The 20,877-nt window shown below is 40.6% G+C and overlaps 1 protein-coding gene across 1 annotated transcript; it reads right to left on the reverse strand.

Moving 5' to 3' along the window:
- Positions 1-992: 992 nt before the first annotated feature.
- On the reverse strand, positions 993-20,359 carry LOC145351080 (glutaminyl-peptide cyclotransferase-like). The gene is made up of 7 exons (XM_080200691.1): positions 20,243-20,359; positions 16,791-16,937; positions 11,007-11,288; positions 8,108-8,281; positions 6,992-7,091; positions 4,739-4,855; positions 993-1,138 (listed from the first exon to the last, which is right to left on the reverse strand). The coding sequence occupies exons 1-7, from the start codon at positions 20,357-20,359 to the stop codon at positions 993-995; spliced, it is 1,083 nt and encodes a 360-aa protein (XP_080056817.1).
- Between the last annotated feature and the right edge of the window lie 518 nt (positions 20,360-20,877).

A 20,877-nucleotide genomic window follows, 5' to 3' on the forward strand; every position in this document is an offset into this window, starting at 1 on the left:
CACATAGTTTACAGAATACTGATTAGAATGCGAGTCTTTACAGCTAATCAAGTCTTAAAGGTGCAGACATTCCACTCATGTTGTCTGCACCTTTAAGACTTGTTTAGCTGTAAAGACTCGCATTATAATCAGTATTCTCTAAACTGTGTGTGCCTTTATATGCCCTATTTGTGATCAGAACTCCCCACTCACTTGACAAAGGAGCAGCGCTCTGTAAGCTCGTGGCGTTTACCACCAAATAAACCTATTGGACTTTAACCTGGTGTTGTGAGACTTCTTATTGTGTTTACCTCGGTCCAACGCTGGCATCTCCACATCATAAATATCTGTGGTCAGAAAGAAGTTGCTAATTTCAACTCATTTCTATCATTAGAAATTCAAGATTTTCTTCAGCTTTGCATCTCCTAGGGTTGAAAAACTTGGTTCGTCCCAAGCTTTTATTTTTTGCAAAAATTGATTTCCATTATTTGAAGTTATGCTTCATCTGCTGCATTAATCAGCTGTGTGGAATCACATGATCCAGGTATATAATTCCCAAATAAAATACAAAATTGGTGATTCTTTCAAGCCATATTCCAATTTACACTGACACAAAGTATGTAGTGCAACTGTACTATTTAATGCATGCATTACAATCACCAAACTTAAAAATTACAGTTCAAATATAGTTAAGATGCAGTTAAAGTAATACATGTCACTATGAAAGCTTTCAACTGGATACTAAAACAAAATTATGAAGAGAACCACAGTACTAGCATATAATGTTTGTCACGAATGTTTGCCATGAAGCTTCTATTAGTTAGTAACAATCTAATAATTCTTCAACACATTAAATCCTAATGAACATTAACTGAGTAAACAAATTTGGTTACTTGTAAATAATAGTTTCCCATTTGCATTAAGGAAGCCAGGTCTGCTGCTGTTCTTTCTGAAATCCATTTGGTTTGAAGTACTTAACTCAAAACCATCCATTTGGTAAAGACTAGGTGATATCATAATCTGAGATACTCCAAAACAAATAGCTGCAGTATTTTGTTAAGATTATCAATTGTTGTTGGATCCAGATTGTCCTCATTATCCTCCATTCTGTGCCATACTTGAGGGAAAGGTGAAGGTATGATGTGCAGAATAGGAACGTCTATGGAACAGAAAAGAGTGCAGGATTACTTGACATATATTTAGTTAATTCCTTTCAATGTCACATTGTACAATATTCGGCTCATTAAATGTTTGAATTTCAACATGGTAGTAAAAGGCATCTATTTCATTTGAGGCAGTCCTCTTCTGAAGATGCTTTATTTGTGAAAAATAATATAACGACCAATGTGAATATGTGATCTACTTCAGGCCCCACCTACCATTTAGTTATTTTCTGGCCCTTTACTGCACACACATACCTAACTATTTCAGTATTATTGGGCAATGCAAAATGTATTATTTTGTATCATTCATTCATAGGGGAAGTATGGCACAGAAGGAAGTCATTTGGCACAGTTTGTCCATGCTGATTTTGTGTAGAACAATCCAGCCAGCCCCATTCTTCTGCTATATCCCCATAGACTTGCAAGTCTGTTTCCTTTCAAGTCCTACCATTTATGTACAGGGTAAATGGTAGGACTCTGAAGAGTGCAGTTGAACAGAGGGATCTGGGAATAAAGGTACAGAATTCCCTAAAAGTGGCATCACAGGTGGATAGAGTGCTTTTGGTACATTGGCCTTTATAAATCGGAGTATTGAGTATAAAAGTTGGAGTGTTATGGTAAGGTTATATAAGGCATTGGTGAGGCCGAATTTGGAGTATTGTGTACAGTTTTGGTCACCTAGTTGCAGGAAGGATGTAAATAAGGTTGAAAGAGTGCAGAGAAGGTTCACAAGGATGTTGCCGGAACTTGAGAAGCTGCGTGACAGAGAGAGATTGAATAGGTTAGGACTTTATTCCCTGGAATGTAGAAGAATGAGGAGAGATTTGATAGAGGTGTACAAGATTTTGATGTGTATAGATAGAGTGAATGCAAGCAGGCTTTTCCCACTGAGGCTAGAGAAGAAAATAAAACAGAGGGCGTGGGTTAAGGATTGGGCACTACGAAAGTTGTCAGACCCAGCAAACCTTGTCACCACCAGCGAACATTCATCCCTTGGAATGGCCAGGCCATCTGTGGTCACGGCGTAATGTAGATTTTGCAGGGCATTTTTTGGGGCACATGTTCCTAACCCTAGGAGATGCCCATTCTAAGTGTTTGGACATTCAGCTCATGACATATGCCACAGCTACATGTACTATTGAAAAACTGAGGCAGATCTTTGTAATCCATGGTCTTCCCAAGCGTTGGTATCAGACAACAAAACAGCATTCACAGCTGACAAATTTCAGACTTTTACCTAGTCTAATGGCATTCGTTATGTCAGGTCAGCCCCCTACCATACTTCATCAAATAGGTTGGCAGACGTTCAAGGCTTCCATGAAGAAGCAGGCTCATAGGCCATTGCCAGTGCAATTGGCAAATTTTTTTGCTGTCCTGCAACACTATACCTCATGCAACTACTGGGATCATGCCTGCAAATTTTTTGGGGAGGGTGGAGACTTGGCAAGCCTCACTAAAAGAATATCACAACTCTCAGAAAAGGAACAGGTCATTTAAAGTTGACAACCTCATTTTGGCAAGGAATTTTGGTGGAAGACCAGCCTGGGTGCCAGAGAGAGTTGTGGAGAAGATGGGGCCAGTCTCATATATGGTGATGACATCTCACCATTGAATAAAGAAGCATGTTGAACACTTACGCAGGAGAGGAGCGCCAGCTCCAGGAGACAAACAAGTATGTCCTGCATCAAGTTCACATGTACAGGCCCCTGAACTAGAGATGTCAGTGCCCGTGTTGGGACCAAGGCAACCTCTGGTTTCAATGACTGACTGAGAAGAAGGGGCCATCAAGGGTCTAGTTCCAGAGATGGTTAGCACATCAGCTCCAGTGTTGTCATCTGCTGAAGAACTCCCAACAGAGTTGTGTTCTGCAAAGGTCTGAAAGTCTCAGGACAGGCTGACATTATGAACTGTCTCTCCCTAGCATCTCCTCTGTAGTATTGTTATTCTTCTGCCTAATTGTTTTTCTTTTTGTTTAAGGTTTGAAGGAGAAAGAGTATGAAAAACTATTCCTTCACGGGCCACATGACCAAGCCAGAATCAACAGAGCGCAAGCAGGCAAAACTGGGTTATTCGAGAGTGAGAGTGCTTATTCCCGAGGCTAGAAGGCTTCTGTTGGAGTCAGGGTGTTGACGGGAGTAAGCCTGTATAGTTGTGCTGTTAAATCATTAGTTGACCCTTAGTCAATAAATCTTTTAGTTTATTACTCGTCACATTGAGTCACCTTGAATTGCTACACAGAAAGTGTCTTTCTGACCTAGGAGCATGCCTTTATTTTCCTCAAAATAAATACATCAATCACAGCAGGACATTGGGACAGCATCAGGATGAAATATGTTCAAATCTGGAGTTGCTTTCTGCAGCCCTGCCTATGGGAGAGATTCCACTAATGAAACTATTTACTTCCTAATTTTATCATTAATTTAAATGGGCCAACAATTTCATTAAATAAGAATTCTATCCCAATGCATTAACCTATTTGTTACAAAAAGCACACAACTAAATCTCTACCTCTGGTGGCATCTACATTGGCTTTATATTTCCCTGTTGTGGATTATTTTAAGCTAAGTCAGGAAAGAAAAGGATAAGAACACTGCATTGTGCATATGTTGTATTCAATTAATGTAGATAAGTAACATAGATATTAGAAAGTTAATTCTATCCTTTTGACAAAGTGATTCAATATAAAAACAATTGGGAAGTATTTTCGAATCTTACAGCACAGAAAGATCATTCAGTACATGATACTCGTTCTTTGGTAGAGCTATTGACTTAATCCCACGTCACTGCTCCATAAATATTAGTAAGAAGTCTCACAACACCAGGTTCTACATCATAAATGTTAGGCATGGAGTACAAAAGCAAAGGAGTTATACTAAGCATAAACAAATAGAATAGTTATAGCATGGAAGAGGCCAAATCAGCCTGCCATGTCTGTGCTGGCTCTCTGCAAGAAAAACTCATCTAGTTCCCCTGATTTTTCCTGTAGCCCTTCACATTTTCTGCTTAGATTATTATCCAATTTTCTTTTGATAGCTTCAATTGAATCTGCCTCCACCACATTCTCAAAAAATACAATCCAGATCCTAACCACTCGTTGGATAAAAATGATTTTCCTCATGTTGCTGTTGCTTCTTTTGCCAAGCATCATAAATTGGCATCCATCTATTTTGGATTCTTCTACCAACAGGAATAGTTTCTCCATGTCTACTCTGTTCGACCCCTTCATGATTCGAATTCCTCTATCAAATCTCCTCTGAATCTTCTCCTCTCCAAAGAGAACAACTTCAGCTTCTATAATCTAGTCACATAACTGAAATTCCTCATTCTTGGAACCATTCTCGTGCATATTTTCTGCATTCTCTCCAATGCCTTCACATCCTTCATAAAGTGTGAGGTTCAGAATTGCTCACAATACTTCAGTTGAGGCCAAACCAGTGTTTTATTCAGGTTCATCTTAACTTACTTGCTTTTGTATTACAGATCTCTATTTATAAAATCCAAAACTACATAAATATAATCGGCTATAAACAGATTTATAATTTTGTTCCATGAGAGGAGAAAAACTTCCTCCCTTACTATGATATGTTACACAATACCTCTTTGCAAAAATGGCGTATGATCATCATCAATATGTCCTGCTTGCATTTTGGTCCAGAAATATTTCACCTCATTGGGATGGTCATTCAGTACACCCAGTCGATGCAGACGTCGTTCTGTTGAACAACATTAAAGACTTTGGTTTAGTTGCTTTTCATAGATAGCTCAGTATGTTTGTCTTTAAATATCAATGCACTGCCATTTTATCCTAGTGAAATCATACCCTAGAGATATGCCAATTGTAATGTTGGAGCAGAAATGATCCACAAAAATGATTCAGATATTATGTTTCAGGTAAGTGCATGAGAGTGAACCATCTACTGATTTGTGAAACTATTAGGTTCATACTCTGGATACATGCTGTCCTATTATCTAGTTTGAGCTTTGTTTTCAGTATTTCCATGTGAGATATAAGGCTTCTTTGAAATTGCAATGACCATCATTTGAGAGCTGGTAAGTTGCTTAAAATCCTGAACAAAGGCTTAACCCATTCTTTGAATTTGCTCACTTTTTGGTATCAACCCAATTTTTCGTTTACTCAATGTTACCCATTCATACACCAACTTACTTGGTTCATAAGTGGATTATCAAAAGGATCTATAATCTTTCCCTTGACTTACTTATTCTTTTGCTTCAGTTTCTCATGACAACCAAACTTAATAATTTAATGCAAGGATTTTGAAATATATGGAATTGCTTATCCAAGATAAGCAATCTCAAGCTTTGCACTTCTGCATTAAGTCATCTCCAAAGGCACTATTTGCAATCTAGCTCAAGCTGAGCTCATGTTTTTAGATGTAGAAATCCCCTGTGGTCAGAAATCACTTTTGAAAGTTTTAGCCAACTAAATCTAATCATTGCACAGATTGCATAGGATCTATACAACTCTATACTCTCCCAATTATTTAATCTTCAGTGAGAAAGCTCTGTTTAATATAACTTATCCCAATAGTAAGAAGTTCCCAGTATCAATATTTTCTATACTTAACTTTGCCCTTTGCAAGATAAGAGCACCACATGCAGCCATAACAGCTCAACTTTATTAATATCTTATCCTAAAACCTTCAGTCTCCCTTTTAGCTCAAATATTTGCCTAGTTGTGTCCTTGCAAGAAAAGATTGCCCACAACCATTGACAGAGAGAAGATGGGCAGTGGCATGCCCAAACTGAAGATCCTGACCCCGTATTACAAGAGGGCCAGGGGAGAAGCATGAGTGGATCTGCACAAAGAGCGAGGTTGGCTTGCAAGAGAAAAGTGAGGAGCCACTGCACCTTCATCCAACTGACCAGACTCAAGTGAGTTTTTTGTTGTCCAAACCCTTGACTATGCCACGCACTAAAGCTATGTTCCTTGCCTTGCAGGAACATTAACCAATGAGCCTCTATTGTCAACCAGTAATGCTCCACTGCCCACACTTGACAGCACCTCAGAGGAGATCTCCGAGGAGGACATGGATGAAGCATATCAGCTGTCACCCTCACCAATCACTATCACAGAGACACACACCTTGGTGGGCAAACTTAGCAGGCAGGCTTTTGGGTCACTATCTGGTGAGCACCACATTGCTTCTGATTCACATCAGATGGACACAGGAGTGTCGCAGGGAACGACAGTCAGAGGTCTGCTGTGTCCCAGTCAGGTGTCATGTCTCTGGGCACACTTAAGCTGCCCCTCCATCCCATAGAGTAACCCAGGGGCCTACGAGCACTCGGAGGGTGGAGGAATCACTAGAGCCCATCCTGGAGCCTTTCATTTAGGAACCTCTGGAAATGACCAACCAATCTGAAATCCCCCTTTCGAATGGTGGTGCATCTCATGGACAACAGGTAGTGCAGGATGACATAGCAACACCAGTACCCTACATAACTTGGCACAGCAGCGGAGTGACATCCTTGATGACAACCAAGGGGAATGGAACATCCAGAACGAAGTGGAAGAAGCGGTCAAAGAGGAGCTGTCGGATGGAGGCCAGGAGGGGGAAAGGGTTCACAAGGGCAGGAGGACCAGGGAGCTAACAAAGGCACGGATGAAGGTTTTATTGACAGATAAATTGAGGCAGGGTCTATATTGGGCATATCTAGACAAAAAAAAGGATGATGTGGATATATGATCAGTAATTATTTTTGGGATCAGATATAATGCCAAAGTTGTGAACAATCTGGCTCAGCTTCAGAAAATTGCCAGGGAGAGGAATGAGGTCAGTGGCTAAAGAGTAGAATTTCTTGCATAGACCAAAAATAATTTAAGTTACCTATTAGCTGTAGTCGTTTATGCCATCGAGCTGTATTTGGAAAATAACTTGGAAATCTTGGATTTGGCCCACCAATTAAATCCATTAATACAAATAGGTCCTAAGAGGAATGAAAGCAGTTTGACAAATTAGAATATTAGCAAATTATCAGGTCATCAATCATCTCAACTACCCAATAAATCTTATAGAAAAGGATCCATCTGGTATATACCCAATCACTAAAATAAATTGATTGTCTTCATGTTACTATTGTTCCAAAAAAAGAACATTTGGAACTTGTTTATTTATTTATCTCCTTTTTTTAATTCTATGCTTTCTAGTTATCTTCTGACTAAGAGAGGACTCTAACCCCAGCGTGATTGCCCGTACTCAGTCCCAATTGGTCCTGCAAGACAGGTGACCCTCCTTATGCTGTGTTGCCCTTGAAGAGGCAATCACCACAACACTGCCCCCCCATTCCTTTATACAATCTTCACTAGCTAAGTTACTCACTCCTAAACTCTAACTATGCATTATACACATGAGTTGGACAATTATAAATACAGAATTTGAGACATTTCTTTGGTGTAATTCTATAGTCTGAGATACTTCCACTGATCGACATTAACAGGAACTGCAAATAACAGGTACCTCTTCTGGCACAAGCAGTTCATTACTACTTATTTCCACGGAGACACCAGTTAAGACAATAGTAGGTTGATCAGATACTTCGGTGCTTACAGGTTCTAAGAGCTTTGTAGATGGCAACACTGACTCTTGGTGCAACTCTCTACTTCTCAAGTGATCCACATGTTTACAAACAATCTGTCCCTCCACGTGTACTAGCTACGACAACAGTCCAGTCACAGAAACAATAATTCCATGGGATTTACCTTGATCTGCTACCAATGTTTTATATTATGGCACCATGTCATATTATGGACAATATTTTTTTTGTTGCGGTGATGGCTCATTGATGAGATCTTGAGACTTCAGTGTCCAAAAATAAACAATTTATTGGAAAATTTTCCAGCATTTTCCTTTTATATTTCAGATTCCAGCATTTGCAGTAATTTGCTTTCATGATAATAACCACACCTCGTATTTGTTTCTGTTTCTAAGGTAGTTAGTACTTACAATTCCGTGCAGCTGGTTGGTATTACTGACACCAGTAGGATGTTTTGTCATTTCCATCTTGCTTGCCAAATGTCGAGAACCATATAGAGAATCAATCTCAGACCAATATTCAATTGCTTCTTGACCATCAAAGAAAATGAGCTGCAGTGTAAGATCTGGCCTGTCACTAAAATCCTAAGTGAAAGAGAAATAATTTGAGTGTAAACCTTTATGCACACAAAAATTTGAATATGCAGATTACAAGCATTTTCAAACATTAAAACTCAATTAAAGGTTGGAACAAAAATATAGAGGGGGATTCTCCCAAAAAAATTCTAAGTGTCAAATTTGCGTAAAAACTGGAGTAAATCCTGCTTTTTTTTTAGCAGGATTTTCAAAATGAATCTCCCACACTCTGTGCACTACAGAGTGCACTAGTGTAAATCACTCTAAAAATCAGTGGACAGGGTCTGTTCCCACTGGAGAGGCTGGCAGCATAGCGCTGAGCGGGCCACTGCACAACCACCGATCTGTCTACACCGAGATCAGCACGTGCACAGTATCCACACAATTGGCCTCCCAATTGCTGGTCAGCTCAATCGCTGGCCAAGGCTGTGACCCTGCAACATTGCCCCCCGACCATTCCCCAATACCCTGATCACCCTCCCTCCCCCATCAGCACCCCGGCAGTTCTGATCCCCCCAACCCCTCCCCTACCCACTGGCAGTCCTGATCTCCCCAACCCTCCTCCCACCAGCAGCCCCGACCCCCTTTGGAGTTTGTCGGCAGTGCTGGGAGAATTACCACCGTAGGTCGCACTTTGGAAAAGAATACCAGCCTGGACTGGTCCAAAAATCATCGTAGTTCTTTGGGATGTACTGTTAGAGATGCTCATAAATTGGATTTTTGAAATTTAAATCACTATTTTCATAATATTACCAATTTAAATTCTAGACAAGTGGGGTGCATGTGCACAGAGCTTTGTAGGGACCAGGACACATTGAGAACATGGTGAGCAAAGCATATGGAATCTTGGGCTTCATAGAGGCATTGAGTACAAATACAAGGAAGTAATGCTGAATCTTTATAAAGCAATTAGAACATTGTATCCAGTTCTAGTCACCACTCTTCAGAAAGGAAGTGAGGGTCGTTGAAAGGATGCAGGAGTTTAGCTGTAAGGTTGGATTGGAGAAACTGGGATTGTCTCCCATGGAGCAAAGGGGAGATTTGGTAGAGTGCACAAGATTATGACAGATTTTGATAAGGTTAAAAAATAAAACTTAGTCAGCAGCGTGATGGTACTGTGGTTAGTTCTGTAGCCTCACAGATCCAGGGACCCAGGTTTAATTCCAGCCTTGGATGACTGTGTGGAGTTTGCACAATGTCTGCGTGGGTTTCCTTTAGGTTCTCCAGTTACCTCCCACAATCCAAAGATATGCGGGTTAAGCAAATTGGCCATGTTAAATTGCCCCTTAAGACTCCCAAGATGTGTAGGTTAAGTGGATTAGCGAAGAGAAATGTGAGCGGATAGGGCAGGAGGAAGAGCCTGGGTAAGATACTCTGTCAAAGAGTCAGTGCAGACTCGGTAGGCTGAATGGCCATTTCTGCACTGTAGGGATTCTATGAGTTGATGGTACAAGGATGAGAGGACACAGATTAAATGTGGGTAAGAGATGCAAGAGATATGTGAGAAAGAACCTTTCTATGCAGCAAGTAGTAATTACTTGAAACTCCTTTTCAGTACATTATCCCTGCCTCCCCCCATCTCACCCACCCCATGCTATCATGGTACTCCCCCACCCCAAAGTGTTTCCCGCTTCTGCCCTCCCAAACTCAGCACCCCTCCCCCCTCCCCCCCCCACACACACACCCCACTCCATCCCCAATGTCAGAACTGCCAAACTGGCCCTGGTGGAAATTTGCTTAGTCCCATTGGAGACCACCTTACCCTGTGGCACTGCTGAGATGAGAGAGCTGCCTGCCATCTAATTGGTCAGCAGCTCATGTAGCTGGGATTTCCTCTCAAAAGTGTGTGGGGGTGGGGTCTTGCCATGAGCCAACCATGATCGAACTGGGGAAACTCAACAAGGTCGGGGAGGAGAATGCCCCCATCTTTTCACCTGGGAGATTGGGCCATCTCCTTCCATGTTAAATTCTGGCCTATAATTTAATGACTCAGTGAACTTTGCAGTTCCTTTTTCCCCACACAATTGTCCAAAATTACCCCATATAAAGTGAATCAGTATATTGTTATCATCTTATTTCAATTATTTAGGTTGCATTGATCATTTATTTGTTAATGCTTTATTGACAAAGGCATTAGTAGGTAATTTCAGCAGAGGATTAATACCTGGACAGAAACATGATGTTAAATGTTAAATTGCTACAGATACCATAGTCTTTTAATTCACTAAGCGTGCTGTTGTATTTTCATATGGCTTCATTAATCATCTGTTTAGTATCTCACTGTGACAGACCATGATGTTAATAGATCGAATTAATGCATGGGATACCTAGGCATATCTGAGGAACACCATAGGAAATGGCTTCTTTTTGAATGCATTTGAAATCCCCTTCTCCCAAATCACTGTACTATTTTGTTAAGTGGCAGCAGCAAATTTTACTTATGATTTCTTCACCATTGCCACTGCAAAGTCTGAAGTGTCACTATATTAATGGTTCCTCACATGAATACCTCCTAACAAGGAATGCAAAAGTGCAGAAAAAAGTTCATTTTTAATGTAAATGGCTTTAGAAAGTGAATGTTTTTCTAACATGCGATATACAAAAATGTTTAAGTTGACATCATAACGCTGTCCTCTTGACAAAAGCTTGAGATGTCAAATAACCGAGAATTTTACACACCAGATTAATTATTTATAATGCTTGTGTTTTGTTCTGTATTACACATTATCAGTACCTTCATCTGAACTAGCACAGTGTCCAGCGCACGAGCCAGTTCCAACATCATAGCACATGGTACAGCAGAATCAGTGGCACCCACGTACGCTCTACTATACCACCATTTATTGAAGTATTTTGAATCATAGTGACAAGCCAGCACCAGCCTTCGTTTAGCTGAGGGATCTAGTGTACTGATGATATTTGAAAATGTGACTGTTCCATAGGGTATTGCTTCCTGAAAAGTGTCCTCTTCAGTTATCCAGCCAGCCTGTAATCCATCTAACTGACTTATGATGTGCTGTGGAGAAAAACAATTTTTAAAAGATCAATTTTCACAGCAGCTAAAAAAGAAGCCAGTTAAAAACATTTTAATTTGAAATTTCAATTGAGTTGTCAATGGGAAAATAGGACAGGAGTAGGTAATTCAGTTTGTGAACTTATACTTCAACTTATTTTAATAATGTGTTCTTTATTCTACTTTAATTTGCCTCCCTTGGCTCTATATCCCTTAATAACCTTTGCAGACAAAAATCTATTGATCTTAGATTTACAGTTCATTAAAGTGTTTTTTATAGAAGATAGTTCAACATTTCTACTATCCTTTGTGTGAAAGTTTGCTTGTTAACTTCTTTCCTAAATGGCCTGAGACTGATTTTAATGTTAAGACCACTTTCCCAGGTTTGCCCACCAGCAGAAGTTTATTTCTAATGATCCTCTGAATTCCTTTTAAAATCTTAAAAACCTCAATCAATTAATTGTTTTGATCTTCGAGATTCTAGGCAATGCTAGCTTAGGCTGGAGAGGCAATGATGTAGTGCTATTGTTGTTGGACTAGTAATCCAGAGACCCGGGCAAGATCTGAGGACCTGGATACAAATCCCACCATGGCAGATAGTGAAATTTGGGCCAGAAGTTTCCTATTCCACCCACTATGGGAATCTTAACAGATGGACAGAAAATTTGGTGGACTATTTAAAGGTCTGTTGAGCTTGGGTGGGAATTTTCCTCTTGGGGCAAGCGCGGCTGGAAAATCCTACCCTTGAATTCATGGAAAAATTTGGAATTAAAAGTCTAATAAAACAATTGTCATCTGGTTCACTAATGTCCTTTAGGGGAGGAAATCTACCATCCTTGCCCAGCTCTCAAATATCCTCTGAAATGTAGGGCAATTAGGGATGGGCAATAAATGCTGGCCTAGCCTGCCATGCCCACATCCCATAGATGAATTTTAAGAGCATAAAAACATAAGAAATAGGAGCAGGAGTAGGCCATCTAGCCCTTTGAGCCTGCCCCACCATTCAATAAAATCATGGCTGATCTGTCGTGGCTCAGTTCCACATTCCCGCCCTCTCCCCATAACCCTTAATCCCCTCGCTTATCAAAAACCCATCAACCCACGTCTTAAAAATATTTAACGAGGCAGCCTCCACCACTTCAACGGGCAGAGAATTCCAGAGATTCACCACCCTTTGAATGAAGAAGTTCCTCGTCAACTCTGTACTAAACCGGCCCCCCTTTATCTTGAGGCTGTGCCCCCTCGTCCTACTGTCCTTTCTGAGCCGGAAGAGTCTCTCCACCTCTGTCCTATCCATCCCATTCATCATCTTATACGTCTCAATGAGATCTCCCCTCATTCTTCTAAACTCTAACGAGTACAAGCCTAGTTTATTCAGCCTCTCCTCATAGCTCAACCCCCTCAACTCCGGTATCAGCCTAGTAAACCTCCTCTGCACTCCCTCCAAGGCCAAAATATCCTTGCGTAAGTGCGGCGACCAAAACTGCACACAGTACTCCAGCTGCGGCCTCACCAATGCCCTATACAGCCGCAGCAAGACCTCCCTACTTTTATATTCAATCCCCCTCGCTATGAAGGCCAGCATCCCATTAGCCTTCCTGACCACCTGCTGCACCTGCAGGCTGGGTTTTTGCGACTCATGCACAAGGACCCCGAGGTCCCTCTGCACCGTCGCCTGCTGCAGTTTTTCGCCACGTAAGTAATAGTCCTTCCTACCATTATTCCTACCAAAGTGGACCACCTCACACTTGCCAACATTAAATTCCATTTGCCAGTTCCAGGCCCATTCGCCCAGCCTATCTAGATCCTTCTGCAGACTCTCCACACCCTCCGCGCAATTTGCCGTTCCACCGATCTTGGTGTCATCAGCAAATTTCGACACCATACACTCGGTTCCCTCCTCCAGATCATCTATATAAATAGTAAATAGCTGAGGCCCCAGCACCGACCCCTGGGGCACTCCACTAGTCACCAACCGCCAATTCGAATAGCACCCATTAACCCCCACTCTCTGCCTCCTATTTGACAACCAATCCTCTATCCACGCTAACACCCTACCCCCAACTCCATGCCCCCTTACCTTCTGCAATAACCTCTTGTGAAGTACCTTGTCAAACGCCTTCTGAAAATCAAGAAAGACCACATCCACCGGCTCTCCTCTATCCACCGCCCTAGACACATCCTCATAGAACTCCAGTAAATTTGTCAGACACAACTTCCCTTTAACGAAACCGTGCTGCGTCTGCTCTATCAAGCAATTCCCCTCAAGATGCCTCGTTATTTCCTCCTTGATGACGGATTCTAACATTTTACCTACAACAGACGTTAAACTAACCGGCCTATAATTCCCTGCCTTTTGCCTGCCACCCTTCTTAAACAACGGCGTAACATTAGCCGCTTTCCAATCTTCCGGCACTTCCCCGGAATCCAGCGACGTTTGGAAAATAACCACCAAGGCATCCACTATCAACTCCGCCATTTCTTTCAGAACCCTCGGATGCATTCCATCCGGTCCTGGGGAGTTGTCCACAATCAGTCCCTCCAGTCTGTCGAGCACCGCCTCTCTAGTAACAATAATGTCATTGAGACCCTCCAGTCCTACCACCTTTCCATCGCTAACACCGGCCAAATTATTCACATCCTCCTCCATGAAGACCGAAACAAAAAAGTTATTCAAGACCTCAACCATTTCCCCATCCCCTACCACTAAGTCCCCCTTCTCATCCTCTAAGGGTCCAACGTTCACCCTAGCCAGCCTCTTCCTTTTTATATATTTATAAAAACTCTTGCTATCCTTTTTTATATTAAGCGCTAGCCCAGCTTCATACTTTCTCCTACCCTTCTTTATCAACTTCTTTGTCAATCTTTGTTGACATTTAAACCTCTCCCAATCCTCTTCTTGCCCACTACTCTTAGCTACTCTAAACGCCTCCGCTTTTAATTTAACACTTTCCTTCACCTCCTTCGTTATCCACGGCTTATTACCTCTCCTCCTACGGTCCTTTTTAACCATCAGAATAAATTTCTGCTGAGCACCAAGAAAGATCTCCTTAAAGATCCTCCACTACTCCTCAGCAGACCTACCTTCCAACACGCTCCCCCAGTCAACATTCGCCAATTCTTCTCTCATCCTACCGTACTCCCCTCTGTTCAAACAAAGGACGCGTGTCCGGGAACCCACTTTCTCCTCCTCCATCTGCACCAGAAACTCCACCATACAATGATCACTCTCCCCAAGAGGATCCTTCACCACAAGGTCCCTAATTCTACCCGCCTCATTACATAACACCAGATCCAAGATAGCTCGCTCCCTCGTCGGCTCCAACACACACTGTTCAAGGAAACTATCCTGGCAGCATTCCAAGAACTCCTCCTCGAGCCCACCGCATCCAACATGGGTCGACCAATCAATATGTAGGTTGAAATCCCCCATAATTATCGCCGTTCCATTCCTGCACGCCGCACTTATTTGCACGTTAACAGCCCGCCCCACCTCCAGATCATTATTCGGGGGCCTATAGATGACACCCACCAGCGTCTTCCTCCCTTTGCTGTCCCTAATCTCCACCCACAACGATTCCACTTTCTGCTCTTTGGTTCCTAAATCATCCCTTGCTACCACCCTGATGCTATCCTTAATCAGCAGAGCTACGCCCCCCCTTTTTTCCTCCCACCTATCCTTCCTAAACACTTGATACCCCTGGACATTCAGCTCCCAGTCCCTGTCACCTTGCAGCCACGTCTCTGTAATGGCCACCAGATCATATCCATTTGTGCTGACCTGCGCCACCAGCTCATCCACTTTATTCCGAGTGCTTCGTGCATTCAGATAAAGAATTTTAGAAAATATTCTATCTTTTTTCATGATTTTAACCCCTAGAACTCTGGTGTCATCCTGCTGATGGTTTTATTCCACCAGTAGGAGCTCTTACATTCATTTCCCTGAAGGTCCAAGCTAAGGGCAGGGACCAATGGAGTGAAAGCAAGATTGCAGTGGGATTTGTCTGAAGTCACTTGCATACTCTGCTTGCTGTCTTTTGCAACTCAAGATAATGTCACTTTCCCTGACTTCAGCTGGTAGAATGGGACGACAGTAGAGGGATTTGCCTTTGAAATATTGAATGGTTAGCTTTGAACTATCCAAAATAAATTGTTATTTTGATTAATATTATTTTAATAACGTTTTTTTTAATTGTAGTATCATGTGCTACCCACTTCTAAAACTTCTACCAAATCAGGTAGACTGATGGGGAGTAGTACTGGGTGTTTTGCATCTGTCATGACTCCATGCTGACTTGGGAATAGAGTAGTAAAAGTGTGTACAGCAACAGTCTGCTCAAGGTTCAAGAGTCAAAATATCACTCTGGGCAAATGGTAGAGAAAATCATTGTTTGGATCACAGTATCAGTGAATTTCTTCATCTATTGGCACTAGTACATATATCTCTTTTAAACTTCAGTCTATATATTTATTTTAAACTCTGAAACACGTTTCATTATTGGATAAAAATCCTGCAAATTTCACATTTTCAAATTGAGCCCTTACTATTATATGAGTAAAAACTATATGAATAATTTCACTCTGCTGATTCTTTGGCATTTATCAGCTGATGGACTGTAAGCTCACAATGGTCACTAATGTATTTAGATCCATGATTTTACCATTAAAATAGGTACAGTGGTTAGCACTGCTGCCTCACAATGCCAGAGACCCTGGTTCAATTCCAGCCTCAGGTGACTGTCTGTGTGCAGTTTGCACACTCTCCCCATGTCTGCATGGGTTTCCTTCGGGTGTTCTGGTTTCCTCCCATACTCAGAAGATGTGCAGGCTAGGTTGATTGGCCATGCTAAATTGTCCCTTAGTGTCAGGGAATTAGTAGGGTAAATATATGGGATAATGGGAATAGGGTCTGGGTGGGATTGTGGTCGGTGCATACTCGATAAGCCAAATGGCCTCCTTCTGCACTGTAGGGATTCTATGATTCTATTCTACCATTACTTAATGAAGCATTAATGTGTAGAGGTCTGCTGTGGACCAAGAAATTTCCATTTCTAGGAGGAATACAGAAACGGGAGACCATTAAGCCCTTCAAGCCTGCACTACCATTAAGATTATTGCTCACCTGAATTAATATCCTAACCTAACAAAAATCTTGATACTAAAATCTCCAATTATCTCAGTATCCCGAGCCCTCTTAGTGACATAATACCAGACTTCCACTACTCTTTGGCTAAAAATGTGCTTTCTGGTTTCCTTCCTGAATAGTTGACTCTAATTTCAAGATTGTGTCTTCCTTGTTCTCGATTCCACAACCAGAGGAAATAGCTGTGTATCTTCCTTTTTGAATATTTTTAACATCTCAAATACCCTAATGAGATCATACCTCAATATTTAAGGGACTAAGTACAAGATATGTTTGTGCAAGAAAAGTTGTATTCTGACACTACATTTAGGGTAAGTTAAACTTTAATGAACTTTATCGTTTTACAAGGTATCCTTACTCACCTGACGTACAGCTTGGTTTCCAGCAGAGCCTGGATACCTCTCCCTAAGAATTGGTTTCAGCAAAGAATACCACATCAGAGTAATGTTAGTCAATGATGTAATATTTCGGATGTCATCCGCATTCAAGTACTTGGGCTTATGTAGTAGCTGGTGGTTTAATGTCATTGAGAAAGTGAGAAAACTTAAAGAAAAATAAGAAGCAAACTATTATTACAATTACAAACTACTGTTATCATAACATTTCTATCTTTTGTTTATCATAGAATCATTGAATCATAGAATCACTACAGTGCAGGGGAAGGTCATTCGGATCATCAAGCCTGCATCAACAACAATCCCACCCAGGTCCTATTCCTGTAACACCATGTATTTATCCTGCTAATCCCCCAACACTAAGGGCCTGATTTTACTATCCAGTCTGAGTATTTACATAATTTTCTCCTTTTATTTCAGATTTCCAGCATTTGCAGTATTTTGTTTTTGAATTTATTTTTATTTATGATCCCTCAGAGCACTGCACCAACCATCAATATAAACCACTTCAAGAAAAATAATTGAACAATTCTCCCTACATTGATTAAAGATTCCAGAAATAAGGCAGACATGTGACAATGTTTCTGATTCTTAGGGCCCGCCAATATCAATGGACTTTTGAATGGTTCACCACATTTTCCAGCCTTTTCCTTGCCATGACAGGGTCATAAAATTCCACTTGAGGAAATTTATAAGTAGCTAAGGATGACTGTGAGGAAATGTCAGGCATCAACTCAATGCCTCGCCACAAAGCACAATTTTAATCAATAACTCATTGTATGAAGAATCCCAGGCACAAAGATACTTCCTACAGCAGTAATCTGTAAAATATTATATTGAAATGAAGTATACTCCATGAAGGACCATGGGAGTTTCCCTCCATTACATAGAGACAAGTAGTTATATACAGCTTAAAGGGCACTGCTCAGCAAGCATGGGGAAGGGAGTGTGAAGATGCAGGCCTTCACATCTGAAGGCACTGCATTGCAATGCCATGCTCACTAGTTTACATCTTTTAATAGGGGTTTCAGCAATATTACTATTTCCAAACCAAGATATTTAAAGAGGACATTGCTCTGTGAAGGGAGGAAGATTTTTGAATGGACCTACCTCGCATTAAGTTGATCTTTTTCTACACCTAGCTGTAACACTACATTCTGCATGCTCTCATTTCCTTCTCTATGAACAGTATGCTTTGTCTGTATAGTGCGCAAGAAGCAATACTTTTCATTGTATACCTATATATGGCAATAATAAATCAAATCACATCAAAGGAGAATATTTCAGCATATTACATTCTCATTTATGCTCATTAACAAGATTCCTGAGAGGCAATTGAGTGTACATTGGAAGACCTGGATCCTGAAACCTATTGCCAAAATATCCCTTGACAGGTTCAGCATGCTTACTGACAAAGAAGAGTGAAGGACCTTCTCCATGAATGAACCATTGCAATACTGATTGGTGAAAGTGCTTTTCACCACGGTTATACCATTGACCCAATAGCCATAAAGGAATCACAAATCATCAGGGTTTGAGAGGAACTTACAGATGATGGTGTTTGCACAATATTGTTACTTTGCCTTCTCTTTGGTAGAAGTCACAGGGAAGAGAGATAATGTTGTGGTAGGTTGCAGCAGTACCTTGTGTCGACCTTATATAATGCAGCCATAATGGCATAAATGGAGGGGGTTGGATACTGAGTTGAGTGATAGTATTGCTGATCAAGCAAACTGCTCTACACTGAATAGTGCCTAGTTTCCTATCTGTTTAGCTGTGACAGCAACCGTTTAGGCAATTGAACCTTGTAAAAGTTATAAGGAAACAGGAGGTGAGGTATGAATTGCAGAGTCCTCTTCCTCTGCCCTTCTCTTGTTGACATGGATGGGTTAAGCTTTCAGAAAATAGTGATCCTAAAAATTCCGATGGCTGAGCCAAGGAGGTACTCTGGGTGTGAACAGGATATGATTGGATTTTCTCATGTGAATTTTAAATGTTAGCCCAATTGTGAATGTTATTTTTTAGGCTGGTATGAGCTCCTTATTAAGCACTAGCCTTTACCTTGTAGTAGCACCTCGATGATATACTTATTTAAATGAATTTTTCATGTTGATGCTATTGTCATACTGCCTCAGTCAAAGCTATTTAGAAACATAATTTTAAACACATTATTACTTTCAGATTAAGCTAATAGAATTATTATAGTCCAGCCATTTGGTAGAAATATATGTAACATAGCAACATTAGGATTAAAGCAGAATTATATATAATTTTAAGGGGGCACAAAGCAGTGAAATAAGGAAATTACTTACAACTGTTATATAATTGTTTCAATAACTTTGCTTTTTGGATTCCTCAATTTATCATGAATTTTGATGAAATAGTGGTGAATGGCACTGGATTTGAAAAGCTTTAGTTGCTCAAGTTGATATAAATCACTTGTCAAGAACTCAAAACATTTTACTGCATTTGAAGCTGTAGGGTTAATTAATTCAGTGTTTTGTGGTTTTTATCCCATCCCTTGAAAATGCATATTGTGTAATTTCAACTGGCTCCTCTACCTGCAACCCATGGGCTTTGAAAATCCTCATTTCAACTTCAATTCTCTACATAGCTACAATGCACCTTACTTTTGAAACCTTCAGTCCTGTTTTCAGCATCCACCTCTGCTCTTTTGACTCCAGTTCATTAGATATCCCGTGCCCCCCATCCTGACCATTACACTATAGGTGCAAAACCGTTAGCCACTACATGCCTTCCGTAGCCTCTTATCTGTTTGACTATGCCTTTGACCATCTTACCTAAATCCTCCTCCATTTTTTTCAATTGCCCCCTATGTGACACATTCAAATGTCCTGCTTGAAAGACTACTCAACTTAAGTCATAAAAACCAACATTTTCTGTACAGAGCAGATAATCTCCAATGTTATCGCATCTGAAACTTTCTTACATATATCTTGAAATTGTCTAAAACCCACACTTCAAAGGCACCTCCGTAATATTATTGACATTTTAGTCAACATTGAATAAAATTACAAAATCAGGTTATCAAGATGACTTCAGATTAGGCAATATTTTCCTAATTTTTGCCTATTCTTTCTGATCTCATACTGCTACCTCTGCACTTACCCTGAATTAAAATGGATGTTTTTGTATTAGTTTCAATGTTGCTTCCTATGCTAGGTAATTGACAGTAAAAGAACAAAGCACAAAAGGGTTATAATCGAAACTTTGACACCTTTTTTTTCCTAAAAGTATTTTGAATGATTATTTTAGTGATGCTCTCTATGTTTGGTGACCATCTAGTTACAGGGTTTTGAAGATTAATTGTAAACCCCTCCTTTTTTCTCCAACCTGCCTACACACCGCCATCAATAGTACACTTACACCACAATGAAACCTGAGTCTCCAAAACATACCTTTTCCTCTGTCCATGGTGCTTTGTATTGTCGTTGCTCATGGGTTTGGCAGATGGTTGTTCTCAAGCAAAATAAAGGTACAAATAGATAAAAAAGCAAGCACTTGCTAGTTGCCATCTCTAGCTTAAGCACACACTTTTGCCTTCCTTTCTTTCCCTCTTCCTCGTCACAGACTACTGTGCAATCTTGCAAGCCTAACCAGAACTCACGGAGCCCTTATAGCCCTTTTATCTTTACGTCATTTAAAACTCCCTATAATTGACAAATAAGGAGTAAGAGATTATGATGTGCTTTTTAGCTTATCTGTCTTGTATGTTTTAAAAATGTAACAAATACAAGCGTGCATAAAGAAATCTTATCCATTACAAGCTGGTTCTCCCTCTACTGAGGAAATAATCAACTCAATAAATCCACCCAAGATTTTGCTAAAATTTGATGGCAGTACAACAAAGCTGGGTAACAATAACAAGTTGCATTTATATAGCACATTTGATGTAGTGAAAAAACACAAAGAACTTCATTCCAAAGCACTTCATTGAAGTGTTATCAAGCAAAATTCAACCACATAACCAAATTATGTCTGGTGAGGAAGGCCATAAAGAGTGCCTTAAATGAGGAAAGAGGAACAAAGAGGT

Source organism: Carcharhinus amblyrhynchos, chromosome 12 (genome assembly GCF_965287045.1).
Source record: "Carcharhinus amblyrhynchos chromosome 12, sCarAmb.v2.hapA, whole genome shotgun sequence".
Classification (NCBI taxonomy): Eukaryota; Metazoa; Chordata; class Chondrichthyes; order Carcharhiniformes; family Carcharhinidae; genus Carcharhinus; species Carcharhinus amblyrhynchos.

Coding starts and splice junctions, on each gene's coding strand:
- LOC145351080 (XM_080200691.1), bottom strand. CDS start 20,359: ATGGCAACTAGCAAGTGCTTGCTTTTTTATCTATTTGTACCTTTATTT. Junction 16,938..20,242: donor CACCATGGACAGAGGAAAAG/GTATGTTTTGGA, acceptor TTAAACCACCAG/CTACTACATAAGCCCAAGTA. Junction 8,282..11,006: donor CTGTGCTAGTTCAGATGAAG/GTACTGATAATG, acceptor TCTTTCACTTAG/GATTTTAGTGACAGGCCAGA.